This window comes from Danio rerio, chromosome 18 (genome assembly GCF_052040795.2).
Source record: "Danio rerio strain M-AB ecotype USA chromosome 18, GRCz13ab, whole genome shotgun sequence".
In the NCBI taxonomy this organism is placed as follows: Eukaryota; Metazoa; Chordata; class Actinopteri; order Cypriniformes; family Danionidae; genus Danio; species Danio rerio.
Window position 1 is genome coordinate 20,527,484 of NC_141038.1, and position 21,382 is coordinate 20,548,865.

General features: G+C 35.3%; 1 protein-coding gene, 1 long non-coding RNA gene and 1 other non-coding gene across 11 annotated transcripts in view; 1 reads left to right on the top strand and 2 right to left on the bottom strand.

Annotated features, from left to right (window-relative positions):
* dennd4a (DENN/MADD domain containing 4A) overlaps nt 1-11,215 on the bottom strand; it is a 343,904-nt gene extending 332,689 nt beyond the window's left edge. For 8 of the 9 annotated variants that reach the window (XR_015514341.1, XR_015514340.1, XR_015514343.1 and 5 more), the window contains exons 1-3: nt 11,007-11,215; nt 2,732-3,077; nt 608-854 (exon numbers count right to left, since the gene is read on the bottom strand). Coding sequence is in view for 5 of the 9 variants with exons in the window: in XM_087292118.1 (XP_087148244.1) it covers nt 608-854; nt 2,732-3,042 (558 nt within the window). In the remaining 4 variants the exon portion in view is untranslated. 9 annotated transcript variants of the gene reach the window in all.
* si:dkey-242h9.5 lies at nt 9,307-11,550 on the top strand. The gene is given in 2 exon segments (NR_200106.1): nt 9,307-9,481; nt 11,206-11,550. It is a non-coding gene; the product is annotated as a si:dkey-242h9.5 (long non-coding RNA).
* Nucleotides 11,551-20,076: 8,526 nt separating this feature from the next.
* Nucleotides 20,077-20,148, bottom strand: trnaq-cug (transfer RNA glutamine (anticodon CUG)). The gene has a single exon. It is a non-coding gene; the product is annotated as a tRNA-Gln (tRNA).
* Between the last annotated feature and the right edge of the window lie 1,234 nt (nt 20,149-21,382).

A 21,382-nucleotide genomic window follows, 5' to 3' on the forward strand; every position in this document is an offset into this window, starting at 1 on the left:
ACTAATGAACCTTATTGTAAAGTATTTCCGATAAAAGATAAATGGTTCAATTCTGTAAGCACTTTACAATATGGTTTTTGTACTATACAAACACACATACACACACAACTATGGAAAAGAATTATAAGACTTGATTTATAAGGGATTGGATATGTTTGGGATTATTTAGTTAAAAAAAATGTTGAAAAAGTTTCATAATGCCTTAATGTAAACCTTTGGCCCTAAAAAATGAATTAATAAATTCTACTGTTGGCCTTAGCTATTAATAAACACTGTAGAAATATTGTTCATTGTGTTAGTGTAACTTCATAAGTGGAGGTCTATAGAATTCTATAATATTTATTAAAATAAAATACAAAATTAAATCAATTTCTTTAAATGCTACAATTGAATTTAAGAATCATATTTAATGTACAGTAAGAAATATGATAGAAATATTAATTTTTAGAATTGTAATTTTGATGAAAAGATGAATTTATAAGCATAAAAACATGAAAATGTAAAAGCTACAGTAAAAAATAATAATAATTTCAGCAAATTTTTACTGGCAAGTAATTCACCAACTAAATTGATATTTTCTGCAGGGTAGGATGACTGTTGTGCTCACCATACTGCTGTTAAGGTTTTTGTCCACCTTGCAAAAGGCATGTGGTGGAGTCTCTCCCTTGCCGGGAATAATGACACAGATGTCTGTGACAGCCAGCGTGGCGTGAGAGTGATTCTCCGCGGCGCGTCGATATGTGATGTAGATCCTCTGAGAGGAGGAGCCACTGATGTTAGCAGGGCGTCCGGAGGGTGTAGTCTGAATAATCTGACAGTCTGGCTTCAGTTTCTCCTTCCACTCATAGAGGATGCTAAGAATGATGAAAGAAAACATATGAGGATGTTGAATGCCTGTGCAAAACAATTATTACAACACAGATTGCAAAACACTGCAGCTGCAATGTGGACATCTGTCTAGATAGTAGCTACCTTTAAAGACAGCATACTAAATGGTCATGGATTAGTAACACCTTATATATACACAAAAAAAAAATGATTCACTGCCTTACCTATTTTTTAGGGTAAGTGGTTACAAAAAATTTACAAATAGCTAAATTTAAACAAACATATAAAGTTGCAAATGACTACATTTAATTTGTTTGTTTAAATTCAGCCTATATAAATTGTTTGCAACTACTTATCTTTAATGAATGTTTTTTTTCAGTAAGCAGCAGTTCCATAAACATCCATTTCACTATTTTTATAAAAAGCATGACTCACTTACATCTGGATCCAACTGGACTGAAAGTTATGATGTTGCTAATAAGAATATCATATAGAATGATCTATTCAGTTGTTTTTGCGATTGTTCTCGAATTGAAAAGAATGCGGTAGATTTATGGACAACATAATCTAAGAAAAAGAACAAAAGGTTGTTAGCAACAATTTCGCTATTTAGAGGCTTTGTTTATTTATCTGGTCATATTAACAAAATGCCAGTAAAAATTATCGGCCAAACAAGCATATTTCCTATTGTCTGTAGAGAAAATGAGGAAATCCGTTTGGAATCTTGCACGGATTCCTCTAGAAATTACTGAAATTGACCTATCTGACTGAACAGGCAATAGAACGATGACTATAACCATGAAGTTGTTATTATTGTTTAATAACAACTGCATGAGCATAGGGAAATCCACGACACAACTTCAGAGTAATAATGATAATAATAATTGATTAACAATATTGCTTAAAATCCCTTTTTCAATGTCATCACAAGATTTACAGCTGATGAACAATTAAAAAAAAGTGCAGCAAATCGAACCTCAGATTTAATACATTTAATTTTAATACAACAAAATACAAAACTCCAGCACACCACACTTGCAATAAACAGAATGCTATTTTGCAATGGTGAGAACTGAGAATGCTAGCATAGTTAAGGCTGATTTATACTTCTGCGTCAAAAGCCGGCGTATGCTACGGCGCTGACGCATAGCCCTTCGCCGTTGCCGTCGGCGTCGCTGACGTGCACCTCTCAAAAAATGTAACTACACGTCGCAACAACGCGTAGCGCAAGCTCTGTGATTGGTCGGCTTGGTAGCGCCGACGAGTCTGGCGAGCGATTGTTTACAAGTGTGGAGTCCCGTGAAGGAGCTCCGGATGGAAAGTTTTGTTCTGTGTTTACCTCATGGTTAAAGTTGTTGCACGTCCGCAGGTTCCTGCTTCAAAATGAGCGAGTTTGAGTCACTTGTACATTCAGGAAGTGTTCAGAAAAGCAAAACAGAAGTGAAGAAACTCGACACAGAGGAACATTTACACCTCACTGCCCACTAGCGTTTCGGAAGTGTTAATGCAGACCAACAGAGACAGCGCGCAGAAGTATAAATGCACAGCTGCGCGCGTTGCCTGCGCCGTGAGTTACGCCGGTCACTTGAGGGAGAAGTATAAACCAGGCTTTAATACTACAGCTATCTGCATTCTCTTTTCCTAATATGAATTATGTTTTTGGATGTTTTTAGAATTGTTTTCAGCTGAGTCATAATACATAGAAATTAAAAACTTAAAGCGGTAAATCACAAAAGTGCAAGAGATTGTTTTCAAGAAGCAAGATAACAAACACCTCATTCAGCTTATCTCAGGCCAATTGTTATGGTGCAGATTTGAGCGCAACTGCCATGTTCACATTGGCCTCAGCACACCAGGTTCCAATACAATGAGTCAGGTGTGAAATCAGCCACAGACTCCTTACCCCAGATCGGTGAGCGGTGGTTTATCTCTGCCTCTCCTATAGCACAGGAAGATCTGCGGCCCCATGAGGCTTCCACCATTCAGTTCAGCAGGGAGTCCGGAGGGGGTGCATTCAACACAGGTATACCCTCTAGGTACTTCCTCCCCTAGAGAGCGAATCACCACTGCCACATCAGTGATCGGTGCCTTGAGTTGAGCTGAGCTTCGGTGAGCTCCATCTTCAGGGTGAACATCTTCCTCCAGGGGCTTTGAAGAGACGGTGAGTCCTGCCACCACAAAGTAGTCTGCTACACGAAGGCTTTTTTCCTCCATCTTCGATCATCCCCATAAAACGAGGACTGTATGTGCTGGGGGGAAAAAAAAACAGAGTAATGTGAACGGGGGAGGAAATCATGACATGCTGTAGGCTAGTAAACAGTGTTGCTTAATAATGCCAGGTGCTCTGACACAAATGAAAACATCCTTCTTTAAACCGGCAGGGATTTTAAGAAACAAATCAGCACATTGCGGCACGGTTATACAACGCTCTCAGGACATATCATTTTAACTCTGGTTACATTTTGGTCCCTTATGTGCTTAGAAAAAGGATATGAGCATTATACCTTCACAGATGCAGAGTACAACCACATGTAACAATCTCAGTGAGAAATATAAACTGGACAAACGGATGCAATTACCCATTCCTGCCGGGGATATATGCCTTTGAATCATGACTCATACTGTTTGTACCTGCAGAATAAGTGCACAAAATGGAAGAGGGAAAGAATGTACTAAAAAGGGAATTCCTTTTGCTTGCGTCAATGCCAAGGCTGTCACTATAAGCCTTTCTAACACTAAAACCACTGATATCCTAATTAGAGACTCCCCTCTCTTTCAGAAGAGGCCTGGGGCTTTTACAACACTCAAGTTGGCACATGTAGTGCTTCTGAGTCAGTCTGGGTGACTGACGCTCACATGGCTTCGACGTACCAAAAATAGCTGGGTACCCAATGGTAGGTAGCAGGTTCAGCTTTATCTTTCTGTACGGGTCATTCAGTCCCAACAAATCACTGATAGACAGGCTAAATAAACAAGTTATTCAACTTCAACTCACCCCATCGGGAGGTACAATGGTTCTTGTATAATATAACACATAATGAATGCAGTAAAAAAAATTTGTAATTACGTTTTTCCAAGTAAACTTATTTATATTATTTCAGCAGTCATTACTACTAACATTTCTAATATTTATTAATGTTGTCACTAATGGTGTAATAACTGAATTCTTAATGCTTCTGTCACTTTACTTGAAGGGGGTGTCAACAGAAGTGTAAACCTATACAGTCTCACGGTACAGTTTGATTACGATTATCATGCCATCGAATTGGTTCAATTCGATATCTCGGTGCATCAGGGTGCATTGATGATGCTTTCCATACACAATTTTATATTTTTCTTCACAGCACAATAATTCTTGTATTAAAATTTATAAAAAACATGTATATATTATTTGCAACGCAATTTGTCAACAGTCAGTGTATGAACTGTACCTTTAAAAACTCAAGCACATGCAGAGAACAAAATGAGCATGTATAACAAATAAACAAATGTAAATATCCTGTTCACTTTCTGAGCCTTGTCGAGCAAGTTTTTACACACATATGATCAGGTCATGCGCTCAACAGAAAGGGCTGTGATTGGCTCTAACGTTCTAGCGATGTTCACCAATGAGTGACACTGATCAGTAGTGATTACAGCTGATCCATGATATCTACGCGGTGACGAAAATTCGCAGGGCTTCTGCTGTAACTTCAGTGTCAGCAAAAGACTGTCTAGCTAACTCACAAGCAGTGAATTGTGCAGTTTCTGCATTAGGTAGTTGGAGTGTTTTAATTACTCACTCTCGCCTCCCTCACCATAGTAATCTACCACAATACAGCACAAATGAGATGAATGACATCAGTACGTAATAACCGGTTATGATCTATTACTGAATCGATACCAAATAGGTGTCATAACACATTTATAATTATGACATGAAAACTCATGAATATGAATAAGATTTTATGCATGCTTATGACAACACTGTCATTAGGTATCATTCACTCATTTATATCGTTTTAATGCAAAGGTGACATTGTTTAAGATTTTGACTTGAAATTACCAAGACAACATAGCTTGTCATAAATCTTTCATAAACATGACTGTCATAAGCCCAATGTTATTATGTGATTTTGTTTGTGGAACAAACTGAATTTGTAATTATAAGTTTGATTAAAAGTGTTAATGCTACGTCAAATAATTTTATAACAGGAACAATAATATTTAATGACATTTTAATGACCACTGTAGTTGTAATGACACTGTTATACAGTTCATGACAATTATAATGGCCTCATGACAAGTTATGTTGTTTTGATTGGTAATGTCAAGTTGTCGTGACAAAGGTACATCATAAGCTGAGAGGTTATGATTTATTTGATAATGTCAAGTTGCCATGACAAAGACATCTCAAACAATGTCACCTTTGCATTTAAAATGACGGAATTGAGCGAATGTGACTTAATGGCAGTTGTCATGTAGAAAAATCTCATCTCATATATTTACGAAACATGTCATATCCTGTTTATAAAGGTTTTATGACAGTCCTTTGAATGCCCTTTTCAAATAAATTACAACAATTTCAAAAGACTTTTGTGAAAATAAATGTTAATATATAGGTAATGTTCCATTATAAATAAACAACAGTTATTCTGCCCTTTACTTATTGTAGATTCAGTATTGTAAATCTCAACCATTAGGGCTGGGCCAATAAACGATACAATACCGAATCGTGATAAAATTTATGTTAATAACAACGATTAGCTCTAAACTTTTCTGGACAACAGGAATCTAAAAGTGTCTCGATAGTAGAGATTTAACACATTTTCAGCCACCGAAAATTTATTGGCAGAAAAGATGTTATGCCGTTAATTGGCCCCCCAAATTTTTGTGTGCTTCAGTTATTGTTGGGGTCCTCTTTTAAATATGGAAGCATTAACAATTTATATTAAAAATGAAATATACATCCTTATAATTCAATATGAAAAATAATTATCGAGATTTAATTTTAGCTATATCACCCAGTCAACAATACTATTTCACCGCACAAGTACTAAAGTGAACCAAATCAGGAGACTAAAACTGTGAGAAATATGCAGAACCATTGTCATTACAGCGGACCAGACATCATCTGAAAGGTCTTTGATGGCTTTCAGCTTTATGGCCAATGGCTCCTCTGTGATTTACAGTAATGGCCAACAGTCACGGGACACGGCTTAAGAGCTTAGGAATTGAAACTGACCTACTGACTAGTTCTTTTGCAAAGTGTTGAAGTGATGAATTCATCTTATGAGGAACCAGTGACGCTCATGACACACAAAAGCAGAAGTTGCTGTGTCTTTCATATATTTAGAAAATGATAACAAGTCTTCGATAGGTTTCACGATCACAGTTTGATGCCAAAAATAAATACAAGCCTTAAAACTCTAATCCTTCTCATCCTCATAAACCTTAAAGATTTGAAGGAGGGGTCTCTAGGACACTCTCTCTCTCTCTCTGTGCCCCATGACCAGCAAAAACAAAGAGGCTCATGCATATTTTGTTCCAGGTGTTTCTTCTACAGCCATTTTCATATATCAAGCATGCTCAAAAACACCACAATGCAGTGCAAACTCTAATCAATCCATCCACTTGCGTAAACAATAAAACATCAGTCAAGATATAATCACACTCGCATTTTTGAGACCCCACAGAAAGTCGCAGCGAGGGGAAAAATGCAGCAGATGTGTCACATGTTACGTGAGAGATTTAGGATTATATATAGACATAATCTCTCGGTCCAACAACCACGCCATCCGCAGAGGCTGGCTGTGCCCTCTCTACCATCAGCACAGAGAAATTATAATCCTCACCATGGCAACCATGAAGAAAAGCCAGCAAATATTCATCATTCGCCTTAAAAACGTAAGGGGGAGAGAAAATACTTACATAAAACTAATAAACATGAGTCACGGATAAGCAGAAAGCTGTCTCTTTTGACAGAGATAATGAGGGCATCGCAATCGCATCATTTAAATAACAATTGCTGGGGAGGAAAGGAAGACCAAGCGTAACTTTAGAGACAGGTTAAGGATAAAATCAAGTCAAATATGGATGTAATTGCTGAGAATTATACCATTATTATAGTCAGGCACATCGCAGACTGAAAAGCCTTCAGGCACATTTCATTGTTATGTGATGCAATTACAGACACTCTTGCACTGACTCAACACTTTTCTTCAGACAACTAATAGGAAGTCACTCCTTTATTGAGAAACTCCATGGTAACGTCAAAGAGAGACTCAAAAATTGTCCGGAAGTGCGTTGTAAATGTTTATTTCATCAGAAAAATCAGCATGAGTCCTACGCAGCGGAAATCCTTGCACCCATATACGAAAACTGCAGCAACCCAGAAATGAGGAACTCCTTTACTTCTCTCATCTCTGACCGACTTCAGATTCATCATTCCAATGCACCGGAGTAAGAGATCAATGGTTCCCTTTTCCAGTGTAAATGACCAGATAGTACCAGTACACACGGCACAGAAGGCACGACGCAACAGAGTGACGCCTCAGAATAAGAAACCAGCCTCACACAATGGACATAAATCTGAGCATCGTGAGACTGTGTCCTGTGATGTGATTTAGGAGGACCAGAACACAATGTACTGCTCCATTATAAAAAGAAGGACAAACATTTTATTATATTATTACATGACATAAATCTAGAAAAATGCTGCATAGAAGATGTTAAAATGTATTGTTCAAACATGTAAACATGCATGATTTTTTTAAGCACTAAACAACACATGAAGAGGTCAGACGCAAAAACCATCTGAAATTTTCCCCTAAAATTTATAATTTTAAGCAATTTTCGTTTACGTCAATTAATATGTTTTTTTCATTGTCTTTAATGTGAAATTAGTGAACATAAATATAGGAGTCTCAAAAAAGGCTCATTTTAGAATAAAAGTTCAGACGGCACTTGGAGGTTTTTGCATCTGAACTCTTCATATACATCCATTGTTTTTTTGATTGCTTAATATTTTTATTAAATCATCATCAAATGATCCAAGAGTATGTGTTGTGCATTAGTAATAAATAACATAAAATAATATAGATACCTACATTATATGATTAAATTAATTGATTGTATGATTAAATGTTTTTATAACATGATCATTATTGTCATACATTTAAGATAAGCATGCAAATTATATGAAAATACATCTTAAAAGATATTTCATATAATTGTACCGGTTTCTATAAAAAAATGGGTCATCTTTTAATTTACATTTACAAATCATAATCATTTCCAGAATTACCTCAAGATTAACTGCATTTCTACTTAATTTATTAAACATACAAGTTTCAATTTGAGTCAGGTTAAGTTAATTTGTTTCTTATAATTTAACGCAGTATCCCCTTTTTTACAGCTCAAAACTGATGATTTTTTAATTTTTTTTTCATCTTAGTTGTTTGCTATCAAGGTTTTCTCAAGCCAATTCAAATTTTTTTTTTCAAAACCTGTTTAATTCATGGCGAAGCGCAGAAGGTAGTGCTGTTGCCTCACAGCAAGAAGGTCACTGGTTCGATCCTCGGCTCAGTTGCCGTTTCTGTGTGGAGTTTGCATGTTCTCCCTGTGTTCGAGTGGGTTTCCTCCGGGTGCTCCGGTTTCCCCCACAGTCCAAAGACATGCGGTACAGGTGAATTGGGTAGGCTAAATTGTCCGTAGTGTGTGAATGAGTGTTTGTGGATGTTTCCCAGAGATGGTTTGTGGCTGGAAGGGCATCCGCTGCGTAAAAATGTGCTGAATAAGTTGGCGGTTTGTTCCGCTGTGGCGACCCCAGATTGATAAAGGGACTAAGCCGACAAGAAAATGAATGAATGAACTTTTAAACCTACAAAACATAAAATAGTTATATGTCCTTATGAGATAAGGCTGTGCACTGTGTTGTGTTTTGAAATTGAAGCAAGTTATGTGTGTATGTTACATGATTGGTACCTTCAATATATTAGTATTTACATCAGCTTATAGAAAAGTCTGTTTTACTGCAGATTTCACAGACATTTAAATCAGTGCATACATTGTTAAGAATAAAAAACAGCTCTCATGTGACGTTTTCCCCAATTTGGGCCTTGACCTAAAATGAGTCTGACACCCCTGATTTACACCAAACCTCTTTACCACTGAGTGCGTAGCTTAACATGACTCATTATATCAGGGAAAACATCTTGTACTAAACAAACCATGCGCAGCATCCTATTTTCTAATAAGTTTATCTCAGTGCTCCTGTAGGAGACATGCTTGACACGATAAGTCGTGCCCTTCTTTCACCAACCTGTGGCGTGTAGGAGCCACAGGATAAGCCAATTTAACAGCCTGCCCGTAAAAATAAGCATGATCTTATCCAGCTGTGCTGAAGCTGCGGTCCTGAGCGAGGGCTCCATGGACCAACAGGCTCCTGATACTGCACAGTTCTGGGACAGCAGGGAGGCCTGGAGGAAAACACAAGCACAGGGAACTAATGCAGCACATTTGGCCCAGCATCTGGTCCTGCTTAAGACTCAGGGCGGACATTTGATTCCTTTGCACCATGCCGGGAAACAAGCAGACATCTGCATACTTTGGATAGGAGGAGGCAGGCAAGCTATTTCTATGTGGAAATGTTTTGTCAGGAGACTTTACTAAGGTACATTCTTCTCTTTTACTGTACTGTTCTGATTCAATAAGCATTTAAAGATTTAAAGATTTAAAGTTATGCATTTTACACAACCTGATGTCATACGGACCAATTCTGGCAAATGCCCAGAGCCTCAAAACAATTTCTGCCCCTTCCCAAAGTGGACAAGAAGACAAAAAGCAACAAGACTCTCGTTAGTCAAAATGTCCATGATGCAATGTAAAGGAACACCCAGCTAAATCCAAGGCATCCATTACTGAAGTTGGACAAACATGGACTGTTTAGTTAGACTTAAAGGGATCACAAAGAGACATTTGCGTTTAGTTTGTTTTGTCTGTATATCCGTATTTGTATATTCATCTATATAAAATGTATTTTATTTTAAGAATTACCAAGAACCACGGTTTTAATGTAAAATCTTCTTTCTCTTTTTGGTTCTACTGAGGGCCAAACGTAACCCAGTAATCTGGTATGGTCTAACGATGAGTAAATTAAAAGCTAATTCAATATTTGGGTGAACTAGCCCTTAAATCATCCAATATACAGCTAAAAAATTACCACAAGCAAAAGACTGGTGAAATAGGTCAAACTGAAAAATCTTATTCATGCTTCTGTTTCTAAAGGTTAGCAGCAAATATCACAGTTTAACATAAAATGTATGCTTAATACATCATTACAGATTCATCTTAAATCAGATTTAAATCACAACCGACTCTAAATCCAGGATCATGGCTCAATCACCACATGAAGGATGCTTTCTGTAATCCTCCATAACCTCTCTGAAATACCTTGGCAAATTTTTCATAGATTGTTCTGCCAGGTTAATTACGAACAACCAACCATAATATTATCACATCAGATGAAAAGAATTAATCTCGGTCTTCGTAACTTTGTCACCTTGTTGCGTATACACAAGGATTTAACCCACATGTTCAGAACTGGAAGGACAAATTGTACCAATTTACCAATCAATCTTACAACATTTACACATAGGTAATTCATATAATTCAATGTTTATGGTGGTTATGGCTCTGCAAACCACACATCACACCAGTTGGGCATTGGAAGTGATGCCTTTTTTATTGTAGGTACCAGCAATGATGAAACATTGCACTTAAAAACAAACGAGAGAACATGGTGAAATACATATGAAGATGATACTGCATCCAGACAGCTGGGCTGGGTCAGTCATACAATAACTCGTAAATCATAAGGGCCACGATGTATTAAAACTGGATGTCTCGAATGCTGAATTACATAAACAAAAACATTTTAAACGAGCTTCACAATAATACCGTGTGAGAGATCGTCACATGGAGTGTAAATACACGACCAGGATCAAAACAAGCGCACAATTGTCAACGCGTGATGACAGCAGTCACTCCAATGCCGGTTATTTGTAAATATTAATAAAGCATATTGCTTTGAAATGCATCAAATGGATCACCTCCAAACACAATTGCACATTTTTAATCTCTAAGAAGGCGTATAAATGTCCGTAAGCATTAAATAGATATGAGCAATGAACACTCACTGTTTTCAGTAGGACGACGATTCTGAGGACACGCTCATTGACACGCGCACCGTTATTTTGATCGGTTATCACTGGACGGAAGAATGTCTTTATGTATTTCCATCCATTTTCATCAGACAAATGAATTATTATTCCTTCATCACGTATAAACATCCCTCAGGGAGGGCAGTGCCTCATCTTCTTCTCTGTACGCTTTCAGAGATGCGCTCAGCTCGGCAGTCTCGCAAACGCTTATCAAAACCTGCCAGCGGGCCACGTGACTTCCAGCAAGCCGTGACGTCATTTGAACATTCCGGGGACTGTCGCTGATTTTAATGTGGAGGCGTCCACAGGTAGTCCATATAAAGACTGGCCATCTGAATGTTATTGACAGACTTGTGTTTGAAAATGTTGGATTTAATGATACAGACTGTAATAAACAACACGAATAGGAATGATTGGACTTATGTGAGAGCTACAGTTGAGTGAATTTCATTTACTGTGCTTTAATATGTGTTTTTATGTGGAAGAGAGTTGAATAAATTAGCAATGTTTGGCAAATTAACAAGTTCTCAGAGGAAGTGTTATTGTTGTGTTTTATTAATGGTGTAAATAAGCCTTTATTTTTGTTTTACATTTCCATTAGGTAAATGGTTTATTTAGGAAAGTTGTTTTTGATCATCAGTATTTACATTTTACTTTAGTACAACAAATTTAAACTCATTGATACATTTATATATAGTTTTTTAGGCTTAATTTTGTGTGTGTGTGTGTGTGTGTGTGTGTGTGTGTGTGTGTGTGTGTGTGTGTGTGTGTGTGTGTGTGTGTATATATATATATATATATATATATATATATATATATATATATATATATATATATATATATATATAGTATCAGGGGCGGATTTAGTGATTTAGGGGGCCTAAGCAATTGTGGCCACGGGGCATTAAATTAAATTTAATCAAATTGTACTTCTATTTATTTTCAATTGATTTATTATGCTGTTTTTATTCTCATAATCACTCAATCTCCTTTTCTACATTATGTCTTGATGCACATCAACGTGTAAAGCATCTTGTAAAACATTTTAAATGATTTGTTTTCTTAAAATCCTTACCTGATTTGACTGCTGGACTGCTCCATGATTGACGGTGGAGGACACATTTGCACATTTGCAATAAAAAAACATTCAACTTATATATTTAGACCTTCATCATACCAAATATGATAGAATATTATGTTATATATAATTTCTAGGTATAATTTATACTTCTAGGTGTTTATTTGGGGGCCCTCAGATTTCCTGGGGCCATAAGCAGCCGCTTGCCTTGCTTATTGGTTAAATCTTCCCTTGTATAGTATATATATATATATATATATATATATATATATATATATATATATATATATATATATATATATATAGTCTTTGTATAGATTAAATATTATTTTGTAGCTAACAAATATTGTTTGTAATGAAAAATTACAATATTTAACTACATTCTCGGAAAAAAATGTTACACGTTGATAGAAATAATGTTCCTTAAGGAACAGCTTTGTACCTTTGTAAAAGTTATGGTACAGAAAAGATCTCTTATGATACTGTTCTGCACATTTTATGGTACAATTGAAATGAGAATACAAATTGTTCTTATAAAAAAAGTACATAAGTATTGGACAACTCATTATTTATTACATTATCTATAAAAATAAATATCACTGGAAAGGCAAAGTGATTTATGAATAATTTCCATAGTAAAACACAAATCATTATTTAAAAGCATACATGTATGCTTAAAAAAACTCAAAAACATTACTTGTTAAGTTCTATAATACAAAACAACTGGTAAAACAAAACTATAGGTATTGTAACCTAAACATTTAAGGCATTTTTAATAAACATTTGTTAAGCATTTTCTGATAAATACAGTTCAATTATTGATATCCGCACCTTTTGGCTTTTGCTTTCCAATACGCACATGAGCTGGCAAAAGTCCTGCATATGTACAGTGTTCATGCAGACATTTTAGTATAGTGTAAAACTAATCAAACATTGTGCATATCTTGTCACAATACTTTTGTATAGCTCTATTTTTATTTCAAAATTAAGTAAATTAAATTAACTTTAATTGTGTGAAAATTGGAGAAAAAAAAGTTTTATCTTGTATGAATGTATTATGTACTGTATTTTTGTAACATTTTTGTAAAAAGTGTTGTAAAAATGTTTAGCAAAAATAGATCTTTTGATTCATGCTAAATTATTTATTATTGTTAAAAAGTGTATTTGATGTTTTATATTTGCTGAAAATAAATTGATACTTTTTGGATATAAAAAACACCTTTAAGTAGTTCTCGAAGTAAAACATTTGACACTGTTAGGGTACAAAGTGTCTTGTCACTGTATAGTGGTACCTTCATGAATCACATTTATACCTTTGAGGAAGGTAAAATATTATGTCTGCAGGTTTTAAAAACCAAAAGTATATTTGGTTTTTCCATGGTACAAATCAGTATCTTAAAGGTACAAACTGCAATGGTAAAAAATTGTCTTTTTGTCTTACCTTCTTTGGTATAACATTTTACCATTTGTCTGAGAGTGTAGCTGACATAAAAATTGCTTATGCATTATTTCATTTAACAAATTGATTTGATTTTTTATGTATCTTGTGTACTATCTTGTATTTGTAGTTTTAATTGCAACAAAAATCAGATTTAATAAAATTAAACAATAAAATAGTGCAATAAAGGTGCAGTTTCACTTGTATTGACATTCCATCCCGTTCTTCACAATGACCTTAGCCATTAAAACCTCCATATTGATTGCCCATATAAGCCAACCTATTTTATTCCATTTTGTATTATTACAATTGCTTAAGTCCATTAGCAGTCATTGCATAGAGAAGCACTATATGAATAGTTTAGTTTATAGAGACAATCTCCTTCACATATGAACCAAGGGCAGAGTTATAGAGAGTAAAGACCCCGAGGGACCACTGAAGTTTGTTTGCAAAACCCACTCCTGCACTGCTGCTCTAGCTGCACTTCTAAAATGTAATACTGCCCTCACCAGACAGATTTTGCAGACATTCTTTTCTAGTTAATGGTGTGACTGCCAGAAAAATGTGCCACTGACTCAGATGTTCCATGCCATTCTAGGTGGTCTGATGAGGCTGGATTGCCTCATACATCTTCAACAAGCTACATCTCTTCAGCTCGCTATAAAACACAACAATAGCCTTTTCCTGCAACAAGTCCCCTGACTAAAATAACAGGATCTGTAAACAATAGCGTGACAGAAGTTGGAAACTGAACTTGGAAAGACCATATTTGTGGACATGTGCAATTCTAATCTAGATGTGAGTGGCTGTAAATGTGCTGCAGAGAATGTTTGGTTAGAAGGTTCAGAGATCAAGAGGTGCTGCAAACACTCCGGAGAGTACAACTAATGAAGGCCAAGACGGGCCAGAGTGCTTCAGGTTTTTTCATCAAGGAGACACTTCTGAAACACAGATGAATGATTTAATAAAGCAGTTTAAGTGGATGCTGAATGACCACCCAGCTGGCTGTGGAAAACCATAAACACCAGAAGGATTAGGACATCCATAAGCCCCCTCAAGTTACAGTCCTATAGCTATGTGGTTTTAGAGGTCACTTGCTGGCCACCCAAATGGCAGGAATACACATGCGCACACACACTTACACTCTATTGGTGTAATGTATTTTATACTCTAAGAACGGCATATTATATCACATTAGTGTACAATAACCCCAAACTCAACTCTCTGAGAAAACCTCTGGCAGTTCTGAATATGAAAACACCTTGTTGAGTATGAAACAGTTTTAAATTACCAATTACCACCTTAACATTGCAATATAGGTAATGCCATGTCATACTAATTTTCTGTCCTTGTTAACCACCAAAACCAGTCTACACATGCGCGCACACACAAATTAGTTCTTTAGTAGTATTTTTGCGTGTATGTTTTATGTGTGTGTTCTATTTGTGCTTGTGTTTCTTTAGCAGTTCTTTGGGGTGGTTAATGTACTTGGAAACTGTTTTTTTTAATGCAGTAAATTACATGACCAGGAACACAAAACCAGTAAAGTGTCATTTCAACTGAGATTTCTAAAACTTTAAATACATCAAATGAATGAGCTAAATAAGCTTTCCACTAATGTATGGCTTGGTATGACATGACATTTTTTGGCTGAAATGATTATTTGAAAATCTGGAATCTGGGGGTTCATAAAAATCAAAGTATGGAGGAAGTCTCCTTTAAAATTGTCCAAATTAAATGCATATTATATGATATACGTCCAGTAGGAAACAGAAATATACTTTATTTATTTACAGTAGAAAATATACAAAATATCTGAGTGGAACATGATCTTTACTCAACATTCTTTTGATTTTGGCATAAGTAAATAAAAATTTTGATCTATACAATGTATTGTTGGCTGTTGGTATCATTGTTGCTAAAAATATACCTGTGCAACATAAGACTGCATGGTTTTGTGCTCCAGGGTCACACGAGTTGAGTAATGCGTCTAAATCTGAAACTATATCGCATTAGTCTGAAGTGGAGAGCTGTGTGCAACATTTTGTATTGTTTTTACATTGTTACAGAGGTGTTGTATTGCTTGAGTTTGCAGGTCTACAGTTTTGCTTAATACATGTGTACACAGCTCAACAAACTGATTAGGATTTGAAGGGTGTTGCCGCACGTCTCCGTCTATCGTAGAGTTTGATGTCCACAGGGCTCTGCCAGAATACACATTTAAACACAAATTTACACATTCATTTAAATGTAGTGATTATAGTTAAAAAGCTTAAATTGTGTTTGTTTGTAATACTATTTGCAATTTGATTTATCATTGTGATGCTCGGCGGTACTTATTTAAGCACTGAAAATGTTGTCAAAACTGACATGTCTGCACTTACTTTTTGATCCATGTGCTTCACAAAATCCTGTTTATGTGTTGCTTTCTCTGTGTGTATTCTGTTTGTGCCTACAGTACAAAAGCGTCTCTTAAATTTCCCTGTGGAGCTGAAGAAATGTTGTTTTGCTGCACTGTGTGCTTCGGTATGACTGGAATGACAAATAAATCTACATTTTAAATGTGAATTTAGGTAAGTGGATCATATTGTTTGAATAAATGCATGTAAAATAAGTCAATAATTTTTTTGAAAAATGTAATAATTATTAACAGATGATTCCATGTTGGGCGGCACGGTGGCTCAGTGGTTAGTACTGTTGCTTCACAGCAAGAAGGTCGCTGGCTTGAGTCCCGGCTGGGTCAGTTGGCAGTTCTGTGTGGAGTTTGCATGTTTTCCCCATGTTCGCGTGGGTTTCCTCCGGGTGCTCCGGTTTCCCCCACAGTCCAAAGACATGAAGTATAGGTGAATTGAATAAACTAAATTGGCCGTACTGTTTTTGTGTGCAAGTAAGAGTGTATGTGTGTTTCCCAGTACTGGGTTGCAGCTGGAAGGGCATCGCCTGTGTAAAACATACTGGATGAGTTGCCGGTTCATTCAGCTGCGGAGACCCTTCGTGAATAAAGGGACTAAGCCAAACAAAAAAGAAGGAATGAATGAATGAATGATTGTAGATATTGGATTGAAGCTGACATTAAAAATGTCTCTATTAAATTGAGGGTGTTCTTATGCCAGTCAACACCTTAGTTGAGTGGTTTAATTTCTTGTTTATTTAAATCCTTTTTTTCTCTCTTTTCGTTTGGTGTTGTCTTTGGTTTAAAAAGTTATTATGGCTCATATCATGTGGATTATCTCTTTTTTTATTAGTTATATGAAGTCTGACTTACTGTGACGATGATGTTTCTGTATAGGTTTGCTTTTTACAGCAGCCAGTTGCCATGTCATTTTCCTTAAATTGCAACAAATTACATTAAACCCGATATGAAAAACGTTCTTTTACTAACAGTAAATGGAAAAAGTTTTAAATGAAAACATACAAATATGCATAGGATAACAAAAGAGATTTTTGGAAAATAGAGTTAGTTTCAGAACACTGGTCTCCTAAAGCAGTGTTTCTCAACCACGTTCCTGGAGGACCACTAGCTCTGCACATTTTCCGGTGTCTTCTTAACTAAACACACCTGACTCAGTTCATCAGCTTATTAGCAGATACTGAAAGACCTCAAATGGGTGTGAGAGACAAAGGAGACATCCAAAACATGCAGTGCTGGTGGTCCTTCAAGAATGTAGTTGAGAAACACTGTCCTGAAGAATAAACCATTCAATTAACTATCACTTGCTTAACTACTGTAGCACTTTTACTATAAGTTAAAGAGGTTACATTATACTCAAGAAAGCTGAAAAACTGTATTACCTATAACCTTGTCTTCTAGTTAAACATGTTTTCTTCATCTAGTATTTACTTTAATCATATAATTAAATCATTGCTTTCTGTCCTTTTTTCTAACAACTAAAACTAACATTACATTAAAATAATGGTCTCACTATCCACTTGTTCCAAACTTGTATGAATTTCTCTATTTTATTGAACAAAAAAAGGAAGTTTTAAAGAATGTTGGCAACCAAATATAGCCATCAAATGGTAGCTATGATTGAATAGATGCCAGTAGTTACAGTCAACAGAGCTTACCAACATTATTTTTTGCTTTCAACAGAACACTCTTAAAAACAAAGATTCTCTTTGGGTATTGAAGGTTACAACAGGCCTGTAGCCAGCCTATTGAAAGGGATAACTCTTTTTTCTTAAAAAGTTAACCTTTTTGAAGTTATTTGCCTCATGCGAGGTTAAAATACTGCATTTTAGTGACATTTTAAACACTAATCTTTGTTGGGTTAGCTTGTCGGATGGTCATCATAACATAACCACACTTTTTGATGTACTAAAATATTTCCTACAATTTTGTCAAAGTGCTTATATTATTTTATAACGAAGTATTAATTTAAAAATTTGCATTTAAACTGTAAATTATTACAGTTTTATAAATAAGGTTATGAGAATAGCATTTTTTATAAAAAAAGAAACATGAATAAATACTTATTTTTAAGTATAATTCTATATCATCCATCGTTTGAAAAAATAAGAATCTGGTAAAACTTGTTTTAAACTAAAAATTGTAGCCTATAGGCAAAAAATAAGGTCTAAAATAAAATCTGGCCATCTTATTCAAAGTTCCTCAGTCAGAATTTGGCCAATTAATTAAAAATAAATTTGTCTTTTTCATTCGGTAATTTTACAGTTTATGATGGCATAGCAGTCAAAAATTGGACATACGTGTATATGTAAAGCCCAAATTCTGGATTGTGTCAGTGGGGGGTGGGTCTTTCAAACCTCCTGAACTCCCGCTGGCTACGGGCCTGTACAATGATAACCTTTCATGGAGATTTTTGGAAACCTTGCACTGCGCTAAAACAATTCTTAAGAGTTTTACAATTAAATTTTTTATTATACCTTTCACATGAAGAGAAATGGTTTATTCATAAACTGTTTGCTGTGAGGTTCTGTGAAGAAGTTATTCAGTGGTTCCTCTTTGGCATCACAGCAAAATCCCCCTTTTGGAATCTTTATTTTTAAGAGTGAAGAAAGAAATGCATATTACAGCAACTTGAGTGTGAATGAATATGTTTTGTGAATGAACTATGTTGTGACAAATAAAAAGCATTAAAGAAACAGAAATGTGCACACATCTAGGATTTTTCAAAGACGGGTGCTCAATCAAAAACAAACACTGAGTCAAAAAAAAGAAAATTGAAACACTGCAGCTTTAGCTCTCAAAAGTTAAAATAAAAAGCATTTACCCATTAGTTTATATAAGAACATGTTTTGCTTTGCAGGAAACCACCCAAGTGCCCAGCAGATACATTTTTTTCAAAGATGAGTCAGCAACAGTGAGAGTACATTACTGGCAGACTTACAGAATATGCTTAAAAAATGCAGCTCTGATATCAGTCCTGTACAGTTTACAGTAATGCACCTGTACTGGAGCTTCCTAGGTTTCTTGTTAGATAGGTCTGAATGTAATGAGGCAAAAACTAAATAAAAATAAAAAAGCATATATATATTTCAAATTTAAAAAAAATATATATTTTTATTAACCATGTGGAAATTGTCGAAGAACAGTTGGATGCTGCTTTATAATTGGCTCTTTAAGCTGTAGAACTATTTTATTGCTATAAACCCAATCATACGTAATCAAAGAGCTTTTGAAAACAATAATTGTAAAAGAAAGGCAAAACAATTTTGGACAAACCATTATGTATTTAACACTGTAAATACATTCCATACAATATGCAAATGGCCGGCAAGCTAATCTGAAATTGGCAGTAAAACAAGTCTGCATGCATTGCCAGAAAATGCATATGGTCCTCTATTATGAGTCATGGGCTTGGTTGCTATTGTGTACAATCAAATATTTATGTGATAGACTACCTTTATAATTACAAAATGAGTAAATATCTTCAGTGGCATCCAAAAAGGTCAGCCCGTGTTTAAAACGTTTCGTTATTACCAAACTATCCACTCAGAATGAATGAAATACAGGTAGCTAAAATGATTCTGCAATAGTTTCACTTTCATTGTGAATTATGAGGACTTTCCCATAATCACTTTCATTTACGTAAACAAGGGGTCCTTAGGCTATAATTTCTCATGGTAACTAAAAATAAACCTTCGAGAAGCATCTTGTTTATTTATTTACAGGTTCCTTGGGCCTAGCATTCAACCATTTTGGGGTTTCTGTATAACTCAAGATACGCACAACACTGCACCCTAGTGTTCATATGCAGTGTTTCTATCATTATAATAATGTTTTATGTGTGAATATAAAAAAGAAAAAAGGCCTTTTACAGAACGGTTTTATTTTCGAAAAATTTGTTTGACACATTTCTGTTTTTAATTTTGTAGCTGATTATTGACTTTGTAAAATAAGGGGAAGAAAGAAGACGTTAACGGCAGTTACAATGTCAGCGTTTAACTAACTTTACTAACCTTTAACAGAAAGTAATTATTAAAAACATGCATTTTTGTCATGCCATAACTATAACTGTGATATTCAGCCCATTCAAACAAATCTTACCAAGAAAAGATTAAAAGGCAGGTTCCACCGAGATTTGAACTCGGATCGCTGGATTCAGAGTCCAGAGTGCTAACCATTACACCATGGAACCGCTCTGACGCGAATAGGAAATCTAGCCGTTTTGACTCTAATTTCCTCAGCTGTAAAGCGATGAATAATGTTGCTTGTTTGTTTCCTTCTAACCACTGTCACCTAGCTGCACGACCTCAACAACACACGCTTAGACGCCAAATTTAAAAATAAATGCGAAGAACATAAGCGTTTGCGTCTTATGTCACTGCATGTCAAACAAACATATTTCGAAGTCTCTTGAGATTCTACAGAACATCATCACAACATCAGCAACATCACACAAACATGCAGTTGTAGTTTTAACGGTAAAGATCATGTGTGAAATAAGTAATGTTAGCTTGACAGCTGGCAGTGTTTGGAGAAAATCATTAAAAAGATGTAAACATAGATGTAAACATAAAAAAGCATTGGTATAAATTAAACAAACAATCCCATAATTTAGGTAGTACATTCAAGTATTTATACAACTTAATTACATTTTTGTTTAAAAACACTGCAAAGATTAAAAGAAAAAAGATTGATCTAATATAAAAAGATAAATATGCACTGAAATGAAATTACAATCTAATAATCTAATAATGAAATGCAATAAAATAATATTACAATCTAAATATAAATTACAATATAAATATAGTAATAAATACATATAAATTCTGATTAAGTCAAATAAATAAATGACCAAAAACTGATTAAAATGAATAAACAATAAAAAGATTATAAGAGAACAATACATACAAATTGGCAATACATGTAAATAAATTTGCAATTAAATACAAAAATGCAGAAAATGTGTAATAATAATAAGCTATTTAAGAAATAAATTATTATATTATTCACTCATTATCTTTTCAGCTTAGTCCTTTTATTAATCAGGGGTCGCCACAGTGGAATGTACTGCCAACTTATCCAGCTTATGTTTTATGTAGTGTATGCCCTTCCAGCCAAAACCCAACACTGGGAAACACCCACACACTTTTGTATTCACACACATATGGCCAATATACTTATTCAGTTCACCTAGGGCGCATGTCTTTAGACTGTGGGGAAAACCAGAGCACTCAGAGGAAAGCCTCACAAACACAGGGAGAACTTGCAAACTCCATTAAGAAGTGCCAACTGACCCAGCCAGGGCTCAAACTTGTGACCTTCTTGCTTTGAGGCGATCGTTCAACCCACTGTGCCACCATGCTGCTTATCTCTGAGCATAGTAGCTATTTAAGAATGGTGGTCCCTTTTAAAGGGATAGTTCACAC